Source organism: Musca vetustissima, unplaced genomic scaffold (assembly GCF_032173495.1).
Source record: "Musca vetustissima isolate MV318-11 ecotype Yass unplaced genomic scaffold, APGP_CSIRO_Mvet_v1 utg4848, whole genome shotgun sequence".
NCBI lineage: Eukaryota > Metazoa > Arthropoda > Insecta > Diptera > Muscidae > Musca > Musca vetustissima.
The window spans coordinates 47,361-73,438 of record NW_026887942.1 but is presented as its reverse complement, the minus strand read 5'-3'; the positions used below and the strand labels follow the sequence as shown (position 1 = coordinate 73,438).

The 26,078-nt window shown below is 34.9% G+C and overlaps 1 protein-coding gene across 1 annotated transcript; it reads left to right on the top strand.

Annotated features, from left to right (window-relative positions):
- The first annotated feature begins 4,992 nt into the window (after positions 1 to 4,992).
- Positions 4,993 to 25,753, top strand: LOC133335801 (protein croquemort). Its single transcript, XM_061544100.1, has 6 exons — positions 4,993 to 5,054; positions 17,600 to 17,728; positions 17,803 to 18,105; positions 24,562 to 25,370; positions 25,440 to 25,530; positions 25,601 to 25,753. Exons 1-6 carry the CDS (start codon positions 5,019 to 5,021, stop codon positions 25,751 to 25,753), a joined length of 1,521 nt encoding a protein of 506 aa, XP_061400084.1. The 5' UTR covers positions 4,993 to 5,018.
- The last annotated feature ends 325 nt before the right edge of the window (positions 25,754 to 26,078 follow it).

Here is a 26,078-nt window from a genome sequence, read left to right as displayed (position 1 = left end):
CATTAACATTAAATCGGACGAAAATATATATGAGAGCAATATCAAAATTTGAAACGATTTTCATAAAATTTTACACACATCATTCTAGAGTACGCCGTGTCAAATTTCGTGCAAATCGAGAGATATATAGTGACTTTGGTGCACCATTTACATTAAATCGGGCGAAAATATATATGAGAGCTATATCAAAATTTGAAACGATTCTCATGAAACTTTACACACATCATTCTAGAGGTAAGTCAGTACGCCGTGCCAAATTTCGTGAAAATCGTTTAGACAAAATCGGACGAAAATATATATGGGAGCTATATCTAAATCTAAACCGATTTATCCCAATTCCAATATGTTTCGTCCTTGGCCCAAACAAATAAGCTGTGCCAAATTTAATCCAATTCGGATCATAAATGCGAACTGTACTTTGTTTACAATTTAACATGGACAGACGGACGGATGGGCATGCGTAAATCGACTCAGAAAGTGAATCTATGCATATTCTCAAAAGGAACTACCTCGTTGCCTTTCGCCTGTTACAAACACATGTACAAAGACATAATATCCTGTACCACAATGTGGTGAAGGGTATAATAAAAATTAGTCTGATTAGATAAAAACGAACATCATCTTCAATATGAAAACGATTTTTTTTTTTCATTCTCATTTAATATAATATTGTTTTCCATTTTATTACAGTTTGAAAATTGTATATATTTAGTAAATAAAATTGACAATAATTTTTTGGTGCATATATTGATTTGACCGATTATTTTCCCCATGGAATATAATATTCGTTTTTATCTAATCAGACAAATTTTTATTAAAGGCAGAGTAAATACATTTCTTTATCGTTTTTTGAACTTTTAAAATAGAAATATGCTAACAAAGACATTTTGTTACTTAAAAAAATCGTAGATTTGGACAAAATGAGAAAATCAATATTCCAAATTTTATAGTTTAAATTTGTACCTTATTTTTATTTTAAACAAATGATACACATTCTCACCCGCCATTCGCACATTTCTAATTAAACACAATACTAATACGCAACCAACATGAAAACTTTGTTCCAAAAACTAAGCGAAAAAAAGTTTTATACATTATTAAAATGACCCCATCCACGCCGTGAGTGTTGTGGCAACGGTGATTGCAATTAGGGTGGAAACTTTCATCAAATATGTGTTAAACTCACATTTTATTCAATGAAATGCATGTTGAAAATCTATTATTTGCAGGGTGGAAAAGTTTTAAGCGTTTACAATAAAACAAAAAAAAAAAAAAAAAAAAGATGCGCAAGGATTAGGAAAAAAGAACAATAAATAGCAACAAAGTGTATTTAAGCCAGGACCTATTACCGAATATTACTTCGAGGACCAAATAGGCTTAATATCAGAGGCGTGAATTAAAAAAAAAATAATGAGGCGTCGATTTTTTAAAAATTATTTTTTGAGTCTTGCAAAAGGCGTGGATTTTTTAAAAAATTATTTTTTGAGTCTTGCAAAAGGCGTGGATTTTTTAAAAAAATATTTTTTGAGTCTTGCAAAAAGCGTGGATTTTTAAATAAAATATTTTTTGAGTCTTGCAAAAGGCGTGGATTTTTAAAAAATTATTTTGGAGGGTCTCCCTCACACAAGGCGTGGATTTTTTAAAAATTATTTTTGAGGGTCCAACTCCAGACAAGGCGTGGATTTTTAAAAAATTATTTTTTGAGTCTTGCAAAAGGCTTGGATTTTTAAAAAATTTTTTTTTGAGTCTTGCAAAAGGCTTGGATTTTTATAAAAATATATTTTTTGAGCCTAGCAAAAGGCGTGGATTTTTAAAAAAAATATTTTTTGAGTCTTGAAAGGGCGTGGATTTTTAAATAAAATATTTTTTGAGTCTTGAAAAGGCGTGGATTTTTAAATAAAATATTTTTTGAGTCTTGAAAAGGCGTGGATTTTTAAATAATATATATTTTTGATTTATTTATTTTTGTTATTTGAATTTTGTCTTGTAAGGGCAGTGATCATTTCAAAGTAATTTTAAGTGATAATTTATTTTTTCGAGCATGATGATTTGCAAAAAAGGAAAGCCAGGAGAAGAACCTACGTACCCACCATTATGCGACGCGTTTCGCCGTTGGTTAAGCGGCTCAAAAGGCGTGGATTTTTAAATAAAATATTTTTTGAGTCTTGCAAAAGGCGTGGATTTTTAAACAAATATTTTTTGAGTCGTGCAAAAGGCTTGGATTTATGATGATGATTTTAATTATATATATATATTTTTTTTTTTGAATATTTTAATTTTCTAGGACCAAAAAAAGCGCGAACTATATAGGATAATTTTCCATAAACTAATTCAACAAAACTCTTCGAAATATTCTGTGTATGGACCACCCTCGAAAATCATTAACAACACTTACTGTCATTAATGAAGTCTCCCTACCCGCCATCATTATTTCACGGGAAACTACAATTTCGACAACAACACGAAGTCAATGAGGGAATAAATAATATTTCCATAAAAAAGTTCATACAAAATGTTACACATACAAAACCCGAATACCCTTCAAATGTTTCCTGCTAACATCAAACATATGTATATTAAAATACATTTACAAATATTGTAGAGAGATGTTCATCACACACACACACACAAATGGCAGAGAAAACTTTTTTCTATATTGCCCTTTTGTTGTTAACTATGCCATTGGGTCCACTATAGTCATACATTGTGGTCTGGTAATAATGAGATTGCATATAGGTTAGAATTTATCTTGTGCTGCTTCATTGTTGCTTTACTGTGGACCACATTTCTTTTCCTGCCAACCAACCAGTTAGCCAACCAACCAACCATTCAGCCAGCCACCCCACCAACCATTGTTGGTGAATGTTTTTGAGAGCTGGAACTAGAGAACTCAACAAAGGACAAAGTAGTTGAAAAACTTTTTGATAATATTCTATTATAATAGTCGTCGGCAAACGAAATGTGTGTTACCGCAACAAAAAGAACGAGAGGACGAACTGCGAACAAGATAACAAAAAAGGCAGAAAGGCAAAACTCCTCACACACACACAGAAAAAGTTCAGCAATAATCTGTTAAATTAATGATGAAAATGTTTTTTATTTAGTTTTATTATAGTGCGAACATATTTTGTTAACATAACTAGAAATGGGGTGGAGGGATGGCTATTATTTCAATTATTTTCTATTAAAGTTGTCGGTTTTGTTGTTGGCAACACCTCATTTAATGTATTTTAACAAAGTAACTTTGTGATCAGTAGTTGAATTGAAAAATGTACAGTGGATGGTAGTACTCAGGATTAACGTTTTTTTGTGAACACATTATGAGAGGGTTGCTGATTTGTCCAATAGCCGAAAAATAATTTTTAAAAAATTCACGCCTTGTTCAATACACGAAAATTAATTTATAAAAAATAAAGGCCTGTTCAATAGCCGAAAAATAATTTTTAAAAAATCGAAGAACTGTTCAATTGCCGAAAAATAATTTTTCAAAAATACACGCCTTGTTCAATAGTCTAAAAATAAATAAAATTTTGCAAACGCAAAATTCAGAAATTTTTAATGGATATTTTTCCTAAAAACCCCCGAAAAAGTGGTCCGATATTGAAGACGCATGGTAGGGAGGAACATCCCCAAAATACTGCAATTAAGAGGTCACAGGTATATAAGGCCATCACCAATATACACAGGTTTTATTTTGGGTGGTTGGGTGGAATTACCGAACATTTGTAGATATCATTATATGAGGTGCTATTCATAATTGAGGACAGATATAGCTCTATTTCGAAACTAACATTATTGCATCAGAATATATTTCTTTACGCTTAATATTAAAAATACCGAAAATCGGTAGGTATCATTATATGAGGGCTAGGCCTAAATTTGGAGATATAGAGTCAAAAAATAATGTTTAAAAAATCCACGCCTTGATATAGAGTCAAAAAATAATGTTTAAAAAATCCACGCCTTGATATAGAGTCAAAAAATAATGTTTAAAAAATCCACGCCTTGATATAGAGTCAAAAAATAATGTTTAAAAAATCCACGCCTTGATATAGAGTCAAAAAATAATGTTTAAAAAATCCACGCCTTGATATAGAGTCAAAAAATAATGTTTAAAAAATCCACGCCTTGATATAGAGTCAAAAAATAATGTTTAAAAAATCCACGCCTTGATATAGAGTCAAAAAATAATGTTTAAAAAATCCACGCCTTGATATAGAGTCAAAAAATAATGTTTAAAAAATCCACGCCTTGATATAGAGTCAAAAAATAATGTTTAAAAAATCCACGCCTTGATATAGAGTCAAAAAATAATGTTTAAAAAATCCACGCCTTGATATAGAGTCAAAAAATAATGTTTAAAAAATCCACGCCTTGATATAGAGTCAAAAAATAATGTTTAAAAAATCCACGCCTTGATATAGAGTCAAAAAATAATGTTTAAAAAATCCACGCCTTGATATAGAGTCAAAAAATAATTTTTAAAAAATCCACGCCTTGATATAGAGTCAAAAAATAATTTTTAAAAAATCCACGCCTTGATATAGAGTCAAAAAATAATTTTTAAAAAATCCACGCCTTGATATAGAGTCAAAAAATAATGTTTAAAAAATCCACGCCTTGATATAGAGTCAAAAAATAATGTTTAAAAAATCCGCCTTGATATAGAGTAAAAAAATAATGTTTCAAAAATCCACCCCTTGATGTAGAGTCAAAAAATAATGTTTAAAAAATCCACGCAAAAATTTATATATTCATAAGAAGTTAAAGGTTAATTGTTTCAAACCTATTACGTATTTAATTTAGAAAAAAGAGTCTAAAGTCATTGTTAATTATAATATTCGAAACTTTGCGGAATTGTCAGTAGAAAAAATCTTGCAGTACAACAACAGACGACGCTCACCAATGACTCTGTGTGAGCAAATAAAAAAACGGACAAACAAAAAACCATAAACAAGCTGCGAGAATAAAAATGAATGAAATCCCCCCAGTTGATTCGGAGCATTACTTCGTGCAAGATGTGTTCTATTGCGGCCCGAGAACGTTTGAAATATGTGAGTACATACATACAAACATACATATCAAAGAGACAATATCGTCGATCGTTTACAATTTGTGATGTCTACGGCCCGATAGCGAACAAGATAGATGCGGTTTATCGCGCTCCCATAAATACTGATAGTTTGATCAACGACCACCGACCGACCACCGGCAGCCAAACAATTGACATCAGCAACATTTTAATCAAATCGATTAATGAATGTTCAGGTTCAGATTTTTTTGTGTTGTGTATTCAATATTTCTTGTGATTTATTCCGATTGTCAAATGGTGAATTGACAATTTATTAAAAGTTCAGAGATTGAATAAATTAGAAAAAGGGGATTTTTTTCTTAGATGAATTCATTTACCGCCACTGATTTGCGTTCGATGAAACTTGAGATTCTCTAGTTGTGTACGTTTATTCTTTTTTCTTGGCGTATATAAGCTCCAGAAATCAGCTTAAAATAATTTTGCAAACAATAGAAGGCATTATTAAATAAATAAATATTTAATTATATTTAATCTGGCGCATTATTACTTTTGGGCTTTGGGTGTGCAACGGAATTGCATTATTATTATTATTATGAAACGTAATACTTTATAATGCTAATTTAAGCACAGTGGTTAAAAACCAAAATAATACAATTTTTTTTAAATTAATTTAAAAAAATCCATACCTTATGTTGGATTCATAAAATAATTTTCAAAAAATCCACGCCTTATAAAAGACTCGAAAAACAATTTTTAAAAAATCCATAGCTTACGTTGGACTCAAAAAATAATTTTAAATAATCCAAGCCTTATATTGGACTCAAAAAAAAGTTTTTAAAAAATAATTTTTTTTTTAAATCCATGCCTTAGGCACGACTTAATTTTTTTTTTTGTAAAAATCCAAGGACTCAGAAAATAATTTTAAACAAATGAAAAAGCGTTAAGATCGGCCGGGCCGAACTTTGGATACCCTCCACCATTGATATACTGACAGGTACTTGAAATGAAAATATAGGGAAAATACCAAAAAGTGGACCTATACCGACATTACGACAAACCTATTATGTAAACCATAATACAAATTTCAAAATGGATAATTATACCCTCAGCCTTATGGCTAATGAGGGTGTATACACTTTGACACGGTGAAAATGTGTCTCATCGAAATATATTTCTTTTAGACCCCGTGTTTCTTTGAACAAAATCCGTTTCAGAAAATTTAGATTTCATCCAAACATTGTCCATCTTACTATTTCTTCTTAATTTAGTTTAATTTCGAAGATGGGGAATATCGGTCCCCTCCTTCTGGTACTTCCCACACAGGGGCTAAGTCTAAATGCGGGTTATAGTTCATTATCGAACCTTACGTTCTAGTTTTTTATCTCGATATCCTCTGCAGGTGAAAAGATTACAACAGAGTCTTAGAACCAAACCCAAAACACAAAACAAATCAGATAACGGTTTTAATATAAAAATGGGGTTATATGGGAACTTCCCCAAAAAGGGGGCGAATATTAATATTTTTGGTGGAGAGATTTGTTACCATATACGACTACAAAATACCAAATTGCAGCGAATTCGTTTGAAAAATGCGCTCAAGAACCCCAAAATACCGAAAATTGGGGGTACCCTTACATGGGGGCTACCCGAAAAAATGGACGTATGTTCATACATTTTTGTGGAGAGATTTGAAACCTATTAAGAACTCAAAATACTAAATTACAACCGATTCGGTGGACAAATACGATTAAGACCCCCAAAATACTGAAAATTAAGAGGTACCGTTATAAGGGGGCTACCAGAGAAAGTGGACCTATATTTATACTTTTTTGTGGAGACATTTAGCACCTCATAGGAACCCAATATACCAAATTTCAGTGAATTCGGTTGAAAAACGCGCTCAAGAACCCAAAAATACCGAAAATTGGGGGGTACCCTTATATGGGAGCAATGCCTAAACGTGGACCGATATATCCTATCTTCGAACTTGACCTGCCTCCAGACAAAAGACAACCCTATGTTTCAACCCAAAATTTCAGCACCCTATCTCAGTTCCTTCAGAAGATAGCGTGATTACAACATACGGACGGACGGACATGGCTCGATCGTCTTAAAATTTTACCCTGATCAAGAATATATATACTTTATAGAGTCGAAAATGAATATTTCGATGAGTTACAAACGGAATGACAAAATTAATATACCCTCCATGCTATGGTGGAGGGTATAAAAATCCACGCCTTATAATAGACTCAAAAAACAATTTTCAAAAAATTCACGCCTTGATATAGAGTCAAAAAGTAATTTTTAAAAAATCCATGACTTAGTAAAGACTCAAGAAAGTATTTTTAAAAAATCCACGAATAAAAAAAAATCCACAATTAAAAATAATTTAAAAATAACTTAAAAATTCTACGCCTCGATATAACCTCAAAAAATATTTTTATTTAAAACTGGTTTGGTAGCACTGTGCCCCAGTAATTATAACAACAAAGAATATTCCCCCTGCCCGACAGTAATGCAGTTTTTCAACACACACACACTCACACAGCATAGTAGCAGATAAGCGCACATGGTACTGTTTTTGTTTTCTTTTATTTATTTACTTAGCAATAGAAACAAATCAAAATAATGTACAACAACAACAACAAAAATGTAAACAAAACAGAATACTTGAAAATACACAAGAACAATAACAACAACACCATCACAAATTGTGTCAATGAGAGTGTTTAAAATTTAAACACAAAAGATAAATAATTGAATGAGCGGACAATTGTATATAGCACTTGGAAAGAGAGTGAGAGCGCGTGAATTATCGTCACTTGTTGTTGGTGAGTCAAGCTACGAAGACCCAGACCCCATCTAATGTTTCTTTGTTCGCTGCGATCATTGGCGGTATCGTCTTAAAAATGGTTTATTGCAGCGTTGTGGTTTTTAGCTACTTGCTGCCTAGTTCAAAAACTAGTTTTTTTTTTCAAATGAGCTAGGAGTAATTAAATTTAAATTGTACAAAGAAAACAAAAACAAATGCCTATTTGTTTAAGCATGTGACATAAAGTGATAAGGGGTCTATGCAGTACAATATATTTAATTACAAATATTTATTAGTTATATATGTCAATTCAATTATAATTATATGAGAGAGTGGATTTTTATACCCTACACAACTATGTTGTCAGTTTGTAACGCCGCAAAATATTGGTCCTAGACCCACCTTTAAGTATACCGATCGTCATATCTCGACTAACTGAGTGAGACATGTGTGTTTTGACAAAGATCGGTGAATATTTAGCGGGTCGAATGGACTTTGACTTTTGTGTGAAAAATTACAAAGTTTGTATTCTATTGCGGATATATTTACCCCCGAATGACATGGACCCCAGAAGTTGACAGTATATCAAAGTGGGGTGTTTGACCTTTAAATTGATACCAATTATATTGCCGTATGTACTCGGATGTGGGAGTTACACTTAAATATTTACAGGTACTTACGTATTCATACATTATTTAGAAACCCATGACCACACTAGAGGACGGAAATATAGAGCTGATCGCTTTAACATTTTTCATGAGGATTCAGGTTTGGACAAGAACAACGCCTATAATTTTCGGTGGTGATCAGATAATAATATTGGGAAGAAGTGGACTGAAAACAATTTTTTTTTCGAGTCGATCTATAGGCCACAATTGAACTCCGAACATCACAACACAACCCACGGTGAAGGGAATCTGGACAAGTAGTTAGAATGGCTGTACTGAATATTTGTAATATTTGTTGACATCTAATGGAGCAACAGGGTGCAAATATCGCGAAATATTGTCCAAGCTCAGAATGTAGTGGAAGTTGTGTAGGGTATCATATGGTCGGCATGTCCGACTATACTGCTCCGCTCACTGGTTTAAAAAAATTTTTTTAGACACTATATCAAGGCGTGGAGGGTGGCTCACTGGTTTAAAAATTATCTTTTGTCACTATATCAAGGCGTGGAGGGTGGCGTAAAGGATGATAGATATCAAGCAACGGCTCTGATTGCATTTAACATGGCGAAGTCCAAGATTATCTTGGTACCTCTTTCATTCCAATTGCGGACACTGACCTCCCCGCGGTGTCACCTGGGGTAGCTATTTTTCATCACCCGTTGAAATAGTGAGCTAATATGTGCCACGAGTTCACCCATAGAACTATAAAAAATGGGTTTAGGCGTCGGGCTAGTTGCCCACACTCGGAAAACCCCTTCTACTATGAAAAAGCAAAGAAAATGAAAACCAAACCCCATTAATGTTGAAGACCCCCGCAAACCTATAGAGCACCACGATCTGCGAATCTGCACTTGGACTATGCGCACCTTGTACAGAACAGGCGCAGTTTTCGCTTTGGCGGATGTACTGGAGAAGTACAAAGCCGATATTATTGCCTTACAGGAAATGTGATGGAAAGGGACAGGTGTAAGTAAATCAGAAGATTACGCCCCGTATTATAGCTGCCATGAAACGAGACATGAATTTGGCTGCGGATTTATAGTTAACAGGAGAATAAAATACCTCGTCTCCAGATTCACTCCAGGAAATGAGCGAATTGCTTTAATCCGTATAAAAGCGAAGTTATTCTATACCAGTCTTATTTGCGCCCACACTCCGACCGAAGACAAAGATGAGCTGACCAAAGATATTTTATGAGCGTCTAGAAACTACATATGATCTCTGCCCTGGCCATTACATTAAAATTCTGCTAGGAGATTTTAATGCAAAAATCGGAAGGGAAAATATCTTTGGCCTTTCCGACGGAAAATTCAGCCTTCATGAAGAAACATCCGACAACGGCATGGCGTTGAAACATACTGCAGCAAAAGCAACACCTGGGTACCAAAAACCACCACCAAGAAACCAGTGGTACGATCATAAGTGTCGTAATGATACTGATCTGAAAAACGTAGCGTATAGGGCAACACTGCATACACTAGAACACGTAATGTGATGGAGAATTATCGGTAAAAAAGGAAAAACGTTTTTCAAAAAAAAGAAGAAAGAACAAGAAAAACGTGAGCGGAGCAATCGAAATGTACAGGAGTCAGAATTAAGTCCGGAAATTTTATCAACGAGTAAAACCCCAAATCGAAGGTTTTGAGGATCTGGAAGGAACATTTTGAAAAGCTTCTGGTGTCAAATAGTGATGGTGAAGAAGATACCCCAGAACAAATAAGAGATGATGGCCTAGAGTGTAGTGCCAAGACGAGGATATAAAAGCAATTAATCGGCTCAAGAACAATAAAGCAGCAGGAGCCGACGGGTTACCAGCCGAACTATACAAGACTGGTGATCAGATGCTGGTCAGGAGCATGCACCAGTTGATTAGTACAATTTGGCTAGAGGAATGAATGCCCAATGATTGCAACCTCAGCATCCTGTGTCCCGCGCACAAAAAAGGAGACAGAACGATATGTGCCAACTATAGAGCAATTAGCCTTCTTCCCATCGCATATAAATTGTTATCCAGTGTGCTGTGTGAACGATTGAAGCCAATGGTCAATGACATTATTGGACCATACCCATGCGGCTTCAGACCTGGCAAATCCACCATTGACCAGATTTTCATTCCGCGCCAAATGCTGGAAAAGACCCAAAAGGCTATAAAAGCACATTCCACAGCCCTATCTATTCAGAGATGTTTAAAGCCACGTGTATGTCGACCATACCGCGCCAAATCCTGCAAAAGACCCAAAAGGCTATAAAAGCACATTCGACAGCCCTATCTGTTCAGAGATGTTTAAAGCCATGTCTACGTTCGCCATTCCTGCAGTAAATGTCGAGAAGACCAAGCTGCTGATACCAACGCGCATGACTTGAGAACTACAGCTTCGAGGTAGTTAAAGATTTTATATACCTTGGTACCGCCATAAATAAAACGAATGACATCAGTTTTGAAATTCGGAGAAGGATTGTGATGGCCAACAGATGCTACAATGGTCTAAGTAAGCAGTTTAGAAACAAGGCCACCTCCCGCCAGACCAAACTCACACTTTACAAGACGCTGATACTACCCGTGCGCAAGCAGATGAGGCAGATTTTTTAAAATTAATTTTTGACTCTATATCAAGGCGTGGAGTTTTATTTTTTTTTTGACTCTATATCAAGGCGTAGATATTTTAAAAATTATTTTATGACTCTATATCAAGGCGTAGACTTTTAAAAAAATATTCATCACTCTCTTTTGTAGTGGTTGTGACTAATTCTATTGATATGCTGGCTGCCAGCATAACCATAAATCATACGACACGTGTTTGGTAACATAAAAAAATTAATTTTTTCGTAAGATATGAGGTTTTTATAATTTGTTATTGCCTGTGGCCCACCTAGTTGGCCATAAACTTCAAACTATACTATACTTAATATAATACTTTATATAATCTATATATACTTAATATAATCACTAACGGCTAACTAACTTATCACAATAAACGCAATCATAAAATATAACACACTTTTATTATCAGGTGCGTTGGTCCTAGCATTGAGAATCTTATTAGACTCAGTGGGACTAGCCACACACAGACGAATTAGACATTGAAAAAATATTTTTATTGCTGCTACAATAACAAATTAAATTTTAAACAAAACACTTAAGATACATAATGCATTTGTTGGTGATTTGTTGGTGATTTGGTATATTAGAGTGTAACGAACAAAAACATATTTTGTTCATAGACAAAAATGAAAGTATGTATAATAAATTTGTATTATCAAATATCATTTTAGCTTCCCACTGAAAAATAAAAACAAAATAAATTATTGAGTACATGATGATAAATTATTGTATATGCCCGATAAATTGGCGATCCCAGCAGCGATATTTGTTCGTATTTGCTTTTGTTATGTTTATCTAGAATATGTGGGAATACACTAAGATAACACAAAATAAATGAATGAATAGCAAGGCATTTACAATAAGTTAAGTGCAGATTTTCTTTCTGGGCAGTGTGATTTTATCAAACAAACCAACGCAACTTCAAATCGATCGATCGGCGGGTGATTAAGTAGAACAATTGATTTTTGTGTTTTTTTTTTTATCGTACAAAATCATGGCTGCAAGGTCGGATGTAGGTACAACAGTGATGATTGTTGATTGAAAGAATTGGTACAGAAATAAAAAAACATGTGACAAAAAAAGAACAAGTTCATGTTTAAAGCTTAAAATAAAAAAAACTACTTAAATAAAAGTTTTAAAAATATTTATTTTTTAGTGGTAGATTTTTTAAAAAATATTTTTCGAGTCCGACATAATGCGTGGATTTTAAAAATAAATTTGTTAATCTAAAATATGGCATTGATGATTTTAAAAGTAATTTTTCGGATCTATAATAAGGCATTGATGTTTTCAAGAGTAATTTTTCGGAAAGAAGTCGTAGATTTTTTAAAAATTATTTTTCAAATCTTAAATAATGCGTGGATTTATTAAAAAAATATATTTTTTGAGTCGCCAATAAGTCGTAAATTTAATATAAAATATTTTTGAGTCTTTAATAAGATGTGGATTTAATAAAAAATATTAATAAAAAGTGTATTTTTTGAGTTCTCAATAAGGCATGGATTTAATAAAAACTATTTTATGAGTTTTTAATAAGGCGTGGATTTAATAAATATTATTTTTTATCCATCAATAACGCGTGGATTTAATAAAAAACACGTGAAAAAGCGTTAAGTTCGGCCGGGGCGAACTTTGGATACCCTCCATTAGAAATGAAAATATAGGGAACATACCAAAAAGTGGACCTATACCGACATTTCTGAAAACGGATAATAATACAAATTTCAGTAAATTTGTAATGGATAATTGTACCCTCAGCCTTATGGCTAATGAGCGTGTATACACTTTAACACGGTGAAAATGTGGCGCATCGAAATATTGGTTCTACTTCAAATTCGAAGATGGGCAATATCGGTCCACTTTTTCTGGAACCTCCATACAGGGGCTAGGTCTAAATGCGGGCTATAGTTCATTATAGAACCTTACATTCTACTTTTTTTATCTCGATACCCTCCGTAGGTGAAATGATTACATCAGAGTCTTAGAACCAAACTCAAAACGCGGAACAAATCAGATAACCATTTTATTATAAACCAGTGAGCGGAGCAGTATAGTCGGACACAACTTACATGAAAATATAACTTTCTGTGGTTCTATATTCTGAGATTGGGCAATATTTCGCGATATTTTCACACTTTTGAATGTTACTAATAATAAGTACAGCCCCTCTAATTACTTGTCCATATTCCCTTCACCGTTGGTTGTGTTGTGATGTTCGACTTTCGACTCGAAAAGTACAAATAATTAAGTTTTCGGCCCACTTCATCCAAAAAATTTTTATCTGATCATCACCTATCATTTTAGGCGTTGTTCTTGACCATAACTGGAACCTCATGGAACATTTCAAAGCCATCAGGACTATATTTCCGCCCTCCAGTGTGGTAATAGGTTACTAAATAATATATGAATACGTAAGCACCAGTTAATATTTAAGTGTAACTCCCACATCGGAGTACCTACGACAATATAATTGGTATCAATTTAAAGGTCAACCACTCCTCTTGGATATACTATCACCTTCTCGGGTCTATGTCCTTCAGGAGTAAATATATTCGCCATAGAATACAAATTTTGTAATTTTCCACACAAACGTCAGGGTCCATTTGACCCGCTAAATATTGACCGATCTTTATCAAAACAAGTATACTTATTCTTTGGTCCGATACCCTTCTCCATGTAAAAATCGAGATGTTTGGGCCATAACTGCGCCCTCTGGAGCAACCAGAAAAACCGACAAAAATTAAGTATTTGGTCCATTTCATCCCCTAAATATTCTTTACCAAAAACAATAGGGGTCTTCATTGGTCAGAATCCATGAAGATTGGTTCATAACTGTGGCCTGTATCGTGTTTACAATTTATAATGGACAGACGGACGGACACACATATCTAGTCTAGGTCCAATATTTCGCAGCGTTACAAACTCTTGGGGCTGCACAAAGCTATAATACCCTGCCAACATAGTTGTATAGAGTATAAAAATGGGGTTATATGGGGACTGCCCCAAATAGGGGGAAATATTAATAATTTTTGGAAAGGAAATTTGTTACCATATACGACTACAAAATACCAAATTGCAGCAAATTCGGTTGAAAAACGCACTCAAGAACACCAAAATACCGAAAATTGGGGGTACCCTTATATGGGGGCTATGCCTAAAAGTAGACCGATAAAGCCCATCTTCGAACTTGACCTGCCTGCAAAACAAAAAAGCTATGCAAAATTTTGGCGATCTATCTCAATTCGTTTAGACGCTAGAGTGATTACAACAGACAGACGGGCATGGCTATATCGTCATAGATCTAAGAAAGTCCAATTAAAAAATTATTAAAAATATTTACGCTTAGAGCTGCGAAAGTCTGTGAAAGTCTCCTCAAAACTATTTTTCAAAAATTCAACCTTATAGTACTATCGAACGGATTTTCCTTCAAACAAAAACATTATTTTTTGACCACACCTAACATTCAAAATCTAACTGTACTGGTATTCCATGCAAACATATTCATTATCAAGGTCTTTATCATGTATAGAATTCACCTGTCCTTTATAACTCCCACTAATGTATATATTTCGTTTCTAACCGTCTGGTGGCCATGGACTCTGGTGTGTGTGGGTAATAATTAAATTTTGTGATTGTAGAAATTTCGTCGTATTATCGCTCGACAAATACCCTCTATTACTGATCAAATAACATATAATAAAAATGCTACTTGAAATATTTAATAGATCGTTTATTCTCGGTGACTAATCCGGTGATAGGCCACTTTAAATTTTGAAGTTGTTGATAGTGACAATAAAGTGGTTAGCTAAAAATAAACAATGAAAAAATTATGAATAATACAACGGTCTGAAAAGTTGTGGTATGTATATATATACCACAACTACCACGATATATATATATATATATATATATATATACATATGTGTGGACTATTTGAAATGAAGGAAAATTAACATCTAATACAAGGATGTTCGGAAATCAGTAAAAATAAAATCAGTAAGGAAAGTAGTCGGGCTGGACCGACTATATGATACCCTTCACCACTTTGGGTATATTCTACATATGTATCCTTACAATTGTATGTCAATGTTCCCTTGAAGGAACATACTTATGTCTTTCTGCAAGCTATGATAAATTTAATTTCATTCGGACAGATTTAGAGTCGTCTGTGTACCATGGGACAAATTTATGGAAAACGATTTATAGCAAAATTGATACATGCTATTCGGTACGCCGCAGTGTTAAAAAATTAATCTCAATAAGACACCCGATCGAAATAAATATGGAAGCTGCATCTGCACCAATTTCAACAAAACCCAATAACGTCTATCAAGTCTCAATTTGATACGATGTGCAAAATTTCGGCTATATCTAAATCTGAACCGATTTTCACGAAAGATAGCACACATCATTTTAGACTCTATTCAGTATGCTGTGACAAATTTCGTGCAAATTGAAGAATGAATAAGGTCATTGGTGCACCATTTACATTAAATCGGACGAATATATCTATTGGAGCTATATCTAAATCTGGACCAATTTCCAGGAAACTTAACATACATCATTCTAGGCTCAATTCAGAACGCTATGACAAATTTCGTGCAAATCGAAAGATATATAGGGTCTTTGGTGCCCCTTTTACATTAAATCGGACGGCAATATATATGGAAGTTATATCTAAATCTGGACCGATTTTCACGAAACTTGGCAGACATCATTCTTGGCTTAATTCAATAGGTTGTGTCAGATTTCGTGCAAATCGAAAGATATATACGTACTTTGCTGCACCATTTACCTTAAATCAGACGAAAATATATATGGGAGCTATATCTAAATCTGAACCGATTTTCACGAAACTTGGCAGACATCACTCTAGGCTCAATTCAGTACGTTATGCCAAATTTCGGTCCAATTGAAAGATATTTAGGGACATTGGTGCACCATTTATATTAAATCGGACGAAAATATATATGGGAGCTATATCTAGATCTTAACCGATTTTCACGAAACTTGGCAGACATCATTCTAGGCTCAATTCAGTACGTTATGCCAAACTTCGTGCAAATCGGAGAATATATAGGGACATTGCTGCACCATTTACATTAAATCGAACTAAAAATATATAAGGGAGCTATGTCTATATCTGGACCGATTTTCACGAAACTTGGCAGACATCATTCTAGGCTTAATTCAGTACGTTGTGTTAGATTTCGTGCAAATCGAAAGATATTTAGGCACATTGGTGCACCATTTACATAAAATCGGAAAAACTATATATATGAGAGCTATATCTAAATCTGAACCGATTTTCACGAAACTTGGCAGACATCATCCTCGGCTAAATTCAGTACGTTGTGCCAAATTTCGTGCAAATCGGAGAATATATAGGGACATTGCTGCACCATTTACATTAAATCGGACGAAACTATATATGGGAGCTACATCTAAATCTGGACCGATTTTCAAGAAACTTGACACACATCATTCTAGGCTTAATTCAGTACGTTGTGCCAAATCGTGCAAATCGAGAGATATATAGGGACTTTGGTGCACCATTTACATAAAATCGGACGAAACTATATATATGAGAGCTATATCTAAATCTGAACCGATCTGTCCCAATTTCAATAGGGTTCGTCGTTGGGCTTAATAGATGAGCTGCGCCATATTTCATCCAATTCGGATTATAAATGCGACTTTTATAATTTAACACCAACAGACATGTATAAATCGACCAACAGGCATGTATAAATCGACTCAGAAAGTGATTCTATGCATATTCTCAGAAGGAACTATGGGTCGATCTCGTTTCCTTTTGCCTGTTACAAACATATGCACAAAGGCAAAATTCACGCCTTGATAGAGAATCAAAAAATAATTCTTAAAAAATCAAGCCTTAATATAGAGTCAAAAAATAATTTAAAAAAAAACTCCATTCCTTGAGAGTCATAACTTTTCAGCCCACACCTACCTATCGCCCAGTTAAACAACTTGAAATTAATTGTTCTTTTTTATTGATTGCGATATATTGTGAACTACAAATCCATTTAGTTGTTGTCCATTGAAATTTTATGGCTGATAATGGTAATCGCGATCTGTCTTGTTTTCATATCGGATGATAATTCCCTATTAATATACTACAGGCAATTCAGGTGGCCCTAAAATAAATTTGCGATTAAATGCAATGAATTATGTTGGACAATAACAACTACGCCAATAATTCTTAGAATGCACAGCAAAACACAAAAAGAAGTCCATTGACAACACGATACGAGTTAGAAGTTACTATTGTATTTTGTTTGTTTGATTTCTATTCGAAACGAATCGATTTGAAAAATTTGCGACGACGACAGTCATATCAAAATTGCTTCGCTTGATTCGTTAATTACTACTGGCATTGTAAAACAAATGAAATACAAACATCGTCATTATTAATTAATCTCAATTTGTTTCATTTCAATTTCATCGTTACCCGCCTCAAGATGTGCTGTCGCTGTTGTTCCAAGACTCAGCAAAAAATATGGGTATTTGGTACGGCCTCCATATTCCTGGTAATGGGATTAGTGGGTATTATATTGGGACGTAGCTATTTCACCGATATGGTGTATAAGGTAAATATTCTATAATTAAATATTAATAATTAAAAAAAAATATTCAAAATAATTCATTTTCTAATTTTTTTTAGATGCTACCCTTAAAGGAAGGCGGCCGCACCTATGACAAGTGGGTCGAAACACCGGTACCAATTTATATGGCCATGTACCTATACAATTGGACAAATACCGATCAGGTGAAAGTGCGTGGAGTAAAACCCAATTTTGAACGTGTCGGTCCTTATGTGTTTCGTGAGGAGAGACATAAAAAGAATATCACCTGGTATCCGAATAATACAGTTTCCTTTATGCCGCAACGTTATTGGTATTTTGAACCGGAAATGTCCGGTGGAACATTGGAGGATAATATTACCTGTCCTCATTTGCCAACAATTGTAAGTAAATAAAATGTTCTTTAAGCAACATTTGATGTAGATTTTATTCCCGAACAAATTTTAGAGGATATTTTTCAAGGATTTTTTAAAGAATATTTTTTTCAAGGACTATTATAAGAGTAGATTTTTCTCAAGGTCTATTTAAAGCGAGGATTTTTTAAAGAATATTTTTTCAAGAACCATCCGAGGCGTAGATTTGTTAAAGAATATTTTTTCAAGAACCATCCGTAAAAGAATATTTTTCCAGGGACCATCCGAGGCGTGGATTTATTAAAGAATATTTTTTCAAGAACCATCCGAGGCGTGGATTTATTAAAGAAAAAGTTTTGAAGGACTATTATAGGCGTGGATTTGTAAAAGAATATTTTTCCAGGGACCATCCGAGGCGTGGATTTATTAAAGAATATTTTTTCAAGAACCATCCGAGGCGTGGATTTATTAAAGAATATTTTTTTCAAGAACCATCCGAGGCGTGGATTTATTAAAGAATATTTTTTCAAGAACCATCCGAGGCGTGGATTTATTAAAGAATATTTTTTCAAGAACCATCCGAGGCGTGGATTTATTAAAGAATATTTTTTCAAGAACCATCCGAGGCGTGGATTTATTAAAGAATATTTTTTCAAGGACCATAACAAGGCGTGGATTTTTTAAAGAATATTTTTTCAAGGACCATAACAAGGCGTGGATTTTTTAAAGAATATTTTTTCAAGGACCATAACAAGGCGTGGATTTTTTAAAGAATATTTTTTCAAGGACCATAACAAGGGGTGGATTTTTTAAAGAATAATTTTTCAAGGACCATAACAAGGCGTGGATTTTTTAAAGAATATTTTTTCAAGGACCATAACAAGGCGTGGATTTTTTAAAGAATATTTTTTCAAGGACCATAACAAGGCGTGGATTTATTAAAGAATATTTTTTTCAAGGACCATAACAAGGCGTGGATTTTTTAAAGAATATTTTTTCAAGGACCATAACAAGGCGTGGATTTATTAAAGAATATTTTTTCAAGAACCATCTGAGGCGTGGATTTATTAAGAACCATCCGAGGCGTGGATTTATTAAAGAATATTTTTTCAAGAACCATCCGAGGCGTGGATTTATTAAAGAATATTTTTTCAAGAACCATCCGAGGCGTGGATTTATTAAAGAATATTTTTTCAAGAACCATCCGAGGCGTGGATTTATTAAAGAATATTTTTTCAAGAACCATCCGAGGCGTGGATTTATTAAAGAATATTTTTTCAAGAACCATCCGAGGCGTGGATTTATTAAAGAATATTTTTTCAAGAACCATCCGAGGCGTGGATTTATTAAAGAATATTTTTTCAACAACCATCTGAGGCGTGGATTTATTAAAGAATATTTTTTCAAGGACCATCCGAGGCGTGGATTTATTAAAGAATATTTTTTTCAACAACCATCTGAGGCGTGGATTTATTAAAGAATATTTTTTCAACAACCATCTGAGGCGTGGATTTATTAAAGAATATTTTTTTCAAGAACCATCCGAGGCGTGGATTTATTAAAGAATATTTTTTTCAAATTTATCCGAGGCATGAATTTTTTAAAGAATATTTTTTTCAAGAACCATCTTCAGGCGTAAATTTATTAAAGAATATTTTTTTCAAGAACAAGAACATCCGAGGCGTGGATTTATTAAAGAATATTTTTCAAGGGCCAACTGAGGCGTGGATTTATTAAAGAATATTTCTTACAAGGTCTATTTAAGGCGTTTTCTAAAAGGTTATTTTTATGGGGAAAGGTCAGTAAATTGTTTGTTTTTATTTTCCACACAATTCGATAATCATTGCATCATAAATATTTGACGATTTGAATATAATTCAAGTTCAGCATGAACTTAAAAGCGCTATATAGCTATTCCATCGCTTAATCACAAATGCATGTGACCGACATTCTTCATCTTCTGTTCATTCACCGTGTGCATATTCGTATTATGGAATATCAGAAGCCATTGTCGATAACCCATGAAGATCGACGGGCATGTGTCCCTCTTATGTATAATTGTTGTTTATAAATTATGTTATGGTTTTATTATTCTTAATCGCTTAAATAAAAAAAAATAAGAATAAACGATTAAGTGGCTATAATTAGCAGATTCTTATCGTATACCCAGTTATAATTCTAAGTGTTTGCAGCTGTGAGATTTAATGCAAAGAATCTAAACTTGGGAATATTTTATTCTACTTGTATTTGATAATTTTTGCAGATAAATTACAATTTATTTGGAAATGTCTATTTAACCTGTCCGAAAACTTTCTATAAGGCCATATTATTGCTTTAATCATTTTTTTTTTTCATACACAAGTCATAGTTATAAAATAATTTCTAATTGCCCTTGAGTTGCAATTAAAGGCAAAGTTACAAAAAAAAAAAAAAATCCCATAAATCGTGATGAAATTCTTAGTAAGCAAAATTATAGAAAATACAACAATTTATTTTATTTATTATAATTGCAAATGCCACAATTATGGCCCGAACGTGGCGCAATTTTACATGGAGAAAGGGATCGGGCTAAAGAATAAGCATGCCTGTTTTGATAAAGATAGGTCAATATTTAGCGGGTCAAATGGACCCTGACTTTTGTGTGAAAAATTGCAAAATTAGTATTCTATGGTGTATATATTGACCCCTGAAGAACAAAGACCCAAGAAGTGGATAGCATATCCAAGAGGAGTGTTTGACCTTTAAATTGATACCAATTATTATTGTCGTATGTATTCAGATGTGGAAGTTGCACTTAAATATTTACAGGTGCTTGCGTATTCAGATATTCAGCGCTGTCCGCTTTGAAATTTTCCATGACGATCCAGGTATGGTCAAGGACAACCCCTATAATTTTTGGTGATGATCGGATAATAATTTTGGGATGAAGTGGACCGAAAACTTATTTTTTTGTATTTTTCAAGTCGATCTATAGCCACAATTGAAAGCTGAACGTCACAAAACAACGTTGAAGGGAATCTACACAAGTAATTTCAAATTACTGACTATTAGTAATATTTGTTAACCTCTAGTCGGTCAAGAGGGTGCAAATATCTCGAAATATTAACCAACCTCAGAATGTAGAACAACAGAAAGTTAGATTTTCGAGGAAGTTGTATAGGGTATTATATGGTCGGCCCCCTCCGACTATACTGCTCCGCTCCCTGGTTTTAATATATTTAAAAAAATATTTTTTCAGGTATTATTATTAAATTAGGCGTGGATTTTTTAAAATTATTTTTTTCAGCAACTACCTTTAGGCGAGAATTTTTTAAAATTATTTTTTTCAGCAACTATCTTAAGGCAAGAATTTTTTAAAAATATTTTTTCAGGGACTACGATTACTTACTTAAGCCGCGCTTAAAAAAGGTTTCCGCGCTTAAAAGATTATGCGCATCTCCACCAATTCGAAAGACCACGTTATAAGTTGTTGTTTTCTACTTGGTCTTTCCATCTGATTCGTGGCCTTCCCCTTCTACGGAATCATCAGTAGGCTCGCTTTTATATGCCTTTTGAGCTGGGACATTTTCATTTATTCGCACAACATAGCCTAGCCACCGTAGTCGCTGCAGCTCAATACGACTGACTATGTCAATGTCCGAGAATAGCTGGTGCAACTCATGGTGCGTTCCACTGCGATATTCACCGTCAACGCAGATCGGCCCATAGATCTTACGGATAAATTTTCTCTCAAACATCTGCTTGCGCAAGTACCCATGCTTCAGATCTATAAACAACACGGGTAGTATCAGCGTCTTGTAAAGTGTGAGTTTGATCTGGCGGGAGGTGGCCTTGCTTTTGAGTTGTTTGCTCAGACCATAGTAGCATCTGTTGGCCATCACAATTCTTCTCCGAATTTCAAAAATGATGTCATTCGTTTTATTTATGGCGATATATAAAATCCTTAACTACCTTGAAGTTCCAATCCTTAACTACCTCAAGTTCCAAAGTTGGTCCGAGTCTACTGGACGTCTTGCGCGTTGATACCATCATCTGGGTCTTCTCGCCGTTTACTGTCAGACCCACTTTGGCAGAATCCTTCTCAATTTGTTCAAAGCAATGTTCGACCCACTATATCGATGTTATCGGCGTAGGCGAGTAACATGTGTTGTTTAGTGTACAGAGTGCCATTTCTATTCACCTTTGCGTGTCGTATGACCTTTTCCAGCAGGATGATAAAAGGATCACATGACAAACTGTCACCTTGTCTGAATCCTCGTTCGGTTATGAAGGGTTCCGATAGGTCCTTTCCGACTTTAACTGCTGAACTTGTGCCACTTAAAGTTATCCTGCATAGCCGTATTAATTTTGCAGGAATGCCGAACGCGGCGAATGCGGTTTTATAGTCGACGAATAGGTGGTATGTGTCGATGTGTTTTTCGTGGGACTTTTCCAGGATTTGACGCAGAGTGAAAATCTGGTCAATGGTGGATTTACCAGGTTTGAAGCCGCATTGGTATGGTTCAATAATGTCATTGACCATTGGCTTCAATCGTTCACACAACACACTGGATAGCACTTTATATGCCATGGAAAGAGGACTAATTCCTCTGTAGTTGGCACATATCGTCTTGTCTCGTTTTTTGTGCACGGAACACAGGATGCTGACGTTCCAATCATTTGACATGCATTCCTCTAGCCAAATTGTAATAATCAGCTGGTGCATGCTCCTGGCCAGCATCTGACTACCAGCCTTGAATAGTTCGGCTTGTAACCCATCGGCACCTGCTGCTTTATTATTCTTCAGCCGACTAATTGCTTTTATGACCTCATCTTGGCTAGGTGGTATACACTCTATAACATCATCTCTGATTAGTTCTGGGGTATCTTCTTCACCGCCACTATTTGATACCAGAATCCTTTCAAAATGCTCCTTCCAGATCCTCAACACGCTGTCTGTAGCTGTCAACAGGTGTCCTTCTTCATCTCTACAGGAGGATATGCCTTCACCAAAATCTTCGGTTTGGTGTTTTACTCTTTTGTAAAATTTCCGGACTTCATACTGATTCCTCTACATCTCGATTTGTTCACTCTCACGTTTTTCTTTCTTTCTTCTTTTTTCGCCATTGTGCTTCTATACTATTATCGGGACAAGAAGTGCTTTCGTTAAGCAGGTGGGTAAGTTGAGCGGAGTAGGCCTCGGCTACCTGTTGTGTTTGCAGCTTTTCGACGTCGAGTTTCCGTGTTTTGCTGCAACATTAAGACGAATGCGTACCTTGGCTGCTACAAGGTAGTGGTCCGAATCGATATTGGCTCCTCGGATCGATCGAACGTCTAATACACTGGATGAATGCCTTTCGTCTATCACAACATGATCAATGTCTCGTTGATGTCTCGTTGCTTGATCAGGAGAAATCCAGGTGGCCTTGTGTATATCGAGATGCTTGAATCTGGTGCTGCTAACTACCATGTTTTTTGCTGCCGCGAAGTCAATCAACCTCAAGCCGTTGTCGTATGTTTCTTCATGAAGGCTGAATTCGGGCCAAAGATATTTTCCCTTCCGATTTTTGCATTAAAATCTCCTAGCAGTATTTGAATGTCATGGCCATGGCAGAGATCATATGCTGTTTCTAGGCGCTCAGAAAATATGTCTTTGGTCTGCTCATCTTTGTCTTCGGTCGGAGCATGTGCGCAAATAAGATTGATGTTGAAGAACTTCTATTTTATGCAGATTATAGTAACTCGCCCATCTACTGGAGTGAATCTGGAGACGAGGTATTTTATTCTCCTGTTGACCATAAATCCGCAACCAAATTCGTGTCTCGTTTCATGGCAGATATAATACAGTGCGAAATCGTCCGATTTACATACGCCTGTCCCTTTCCATCGCATTTCCTGTAAGGCAATAATATTGGCTTTGTATTTCTTGAGTACATCCGCCAAAGCGAGAACTGCGCCTGTCCTGTACAACGTGCGCACGTTCCAAGTGCAGATTCCCAGATCGTGGTCCTATATACGTTTGCGGGGGTCGTCAACATTAGGGGGTTTGGTTTACTTTTTCATAGTAGAAGGGGTTTTCCGAGTGTGGGCAACTAACCCGACGCCTCTACCCATTTTTTTATAGTTTTATATGGGTGAACTCGCGGCACATATTAGCTCACTATTTCATCGGGTGATGAAAATAGCTACCCCAGGTGACACCGCGGGGAGGTCTGTGTCCACAATTGCTATGAAAGAGGGACCAAGATAAGCCTGGACTTCGCCATGTTAAAGCCAATCAGAGCCGTTGCTTGGCATCTATCATCCCCTACGCCACTACAGGGACTACCATTAGGCGTGGATTTTTTAAAAATATTTTTAAGGGCCAAAATAAAGAGTGGATTTTTAACGATTATTTTTCAATGCCTAAAATTAAAAACAAATATTTTTTGATTCTTTTTAATTTGTTGTGCGTTTTAATTATATTTGTGGCCTTTAAAAAATTATATTTTTTGTTTTAAATTTCAGGCTGCCTCCACCATCGCTCGAGATTTCCCGAAAGTCATCAAAATCTTTTTCAATATTGCGCTGAATTCTAATGGTGGTGCATTGTATCAGACCCACACAGCCGATGAATGGTTATTCAAAGGATTCTACGATGAATTTTTGGACTATGCCATGAAATTGAATAATTCCATGACTGGTGATATAAAGGATAATCATTTTGCATGGTTCCTGCATCGTAATGGATCGGCAGATTTCGAAGGCATTTTCACCATCAACACTGGAGCCGCTGATCTACGTGAAATGGGAGAATTGAAATTCTGGAATGGTGTGAATCACACTGGGTTCTTTGAGGGTGAATGTGGTCGTGTCAATGGCAGCACATCAGATTTGTTTGTACCCAATCGTGGTCCTGAAGAATGGATTACGATTTTTATGAAAGACACCTGCCGTATTATTAATTTGGTACCATCGGCTAGAGAGACAATTTTGGGTATTGAGGGTATACGTTATGAAACTAAACCGGATACATATGATAGTGGTACTTTAAATCCGGATATGAAATGTTATTGCCCTCCGGAGCTAATGCCCGATAATTGTCCCAAACATGGAGCGACCGATATACGTAGTTGTGCCGACGGGGCACCAATGTTTATGTCACATCCGGGATTTTTATATGCTGATCCAAGTTATGCCAATACAACAACGGGCACCCGGGCAGATCCCGATAAGGATGTGTTCTTTATAACAATGGAACCGAAACTGGGCGTTCCTCTAGATGTTAATGTGGCAATACAAATTAGTTTGCACATTACACCGGATAGTGATATAACGTGAGTTGGAAATGAGGGAGGGGTTTTTGTCATGATGTTATTAAATTTATGAATTATCTTTATTTCTAGGTTACTCAAGGGTATACCCTCCTTTTATGCCCCGCTCTTTACTATCAATAGTATTGGTAAAATGACACCAGAAATTGCCAAAGAAGTTAAGGTAAATATTCATTGCGAAATCCTAAAAATTTAATTTCTTATAAATCACCAAAATTTACCTTTCTTTCCAGCTTGCCCTCAATCTAGCCGATATTTTCTTCTATACCTCCATCGCAATGCTGTGCTTGGGAATTCTAATAGCTTCTATCGGAATTTATGTTCAAATTGCCCAAAAATGGTACGAACCTATTGGTGATGAACGTACAATCATGGATAATCATTAGTAGGTAGAGGATCGACACATATCCCACCCAGCTCTGCACCATGGCATTTACTAGCGTTTGAAGCATTTGCAGCAGTTAAGAACAAATATCAAGAAATAGATTTAAGTTAATTCTAAGAATTTTTATACCACATTTTTGTGATTATTATTTTATAATTTATATCAAAGCCAAATGAATTAGAATTTTTTATATACGATCTCGGTGGAAAAAAATTGATAAAATAAATTAACGTGGAACAAAAAAAAAGTAAAACAGGTAAAATTTTTATTTTATTCAGGCCATTTTGTTTCGTATTATTATAACGCAAGTTAAAACGAGGTCAAGT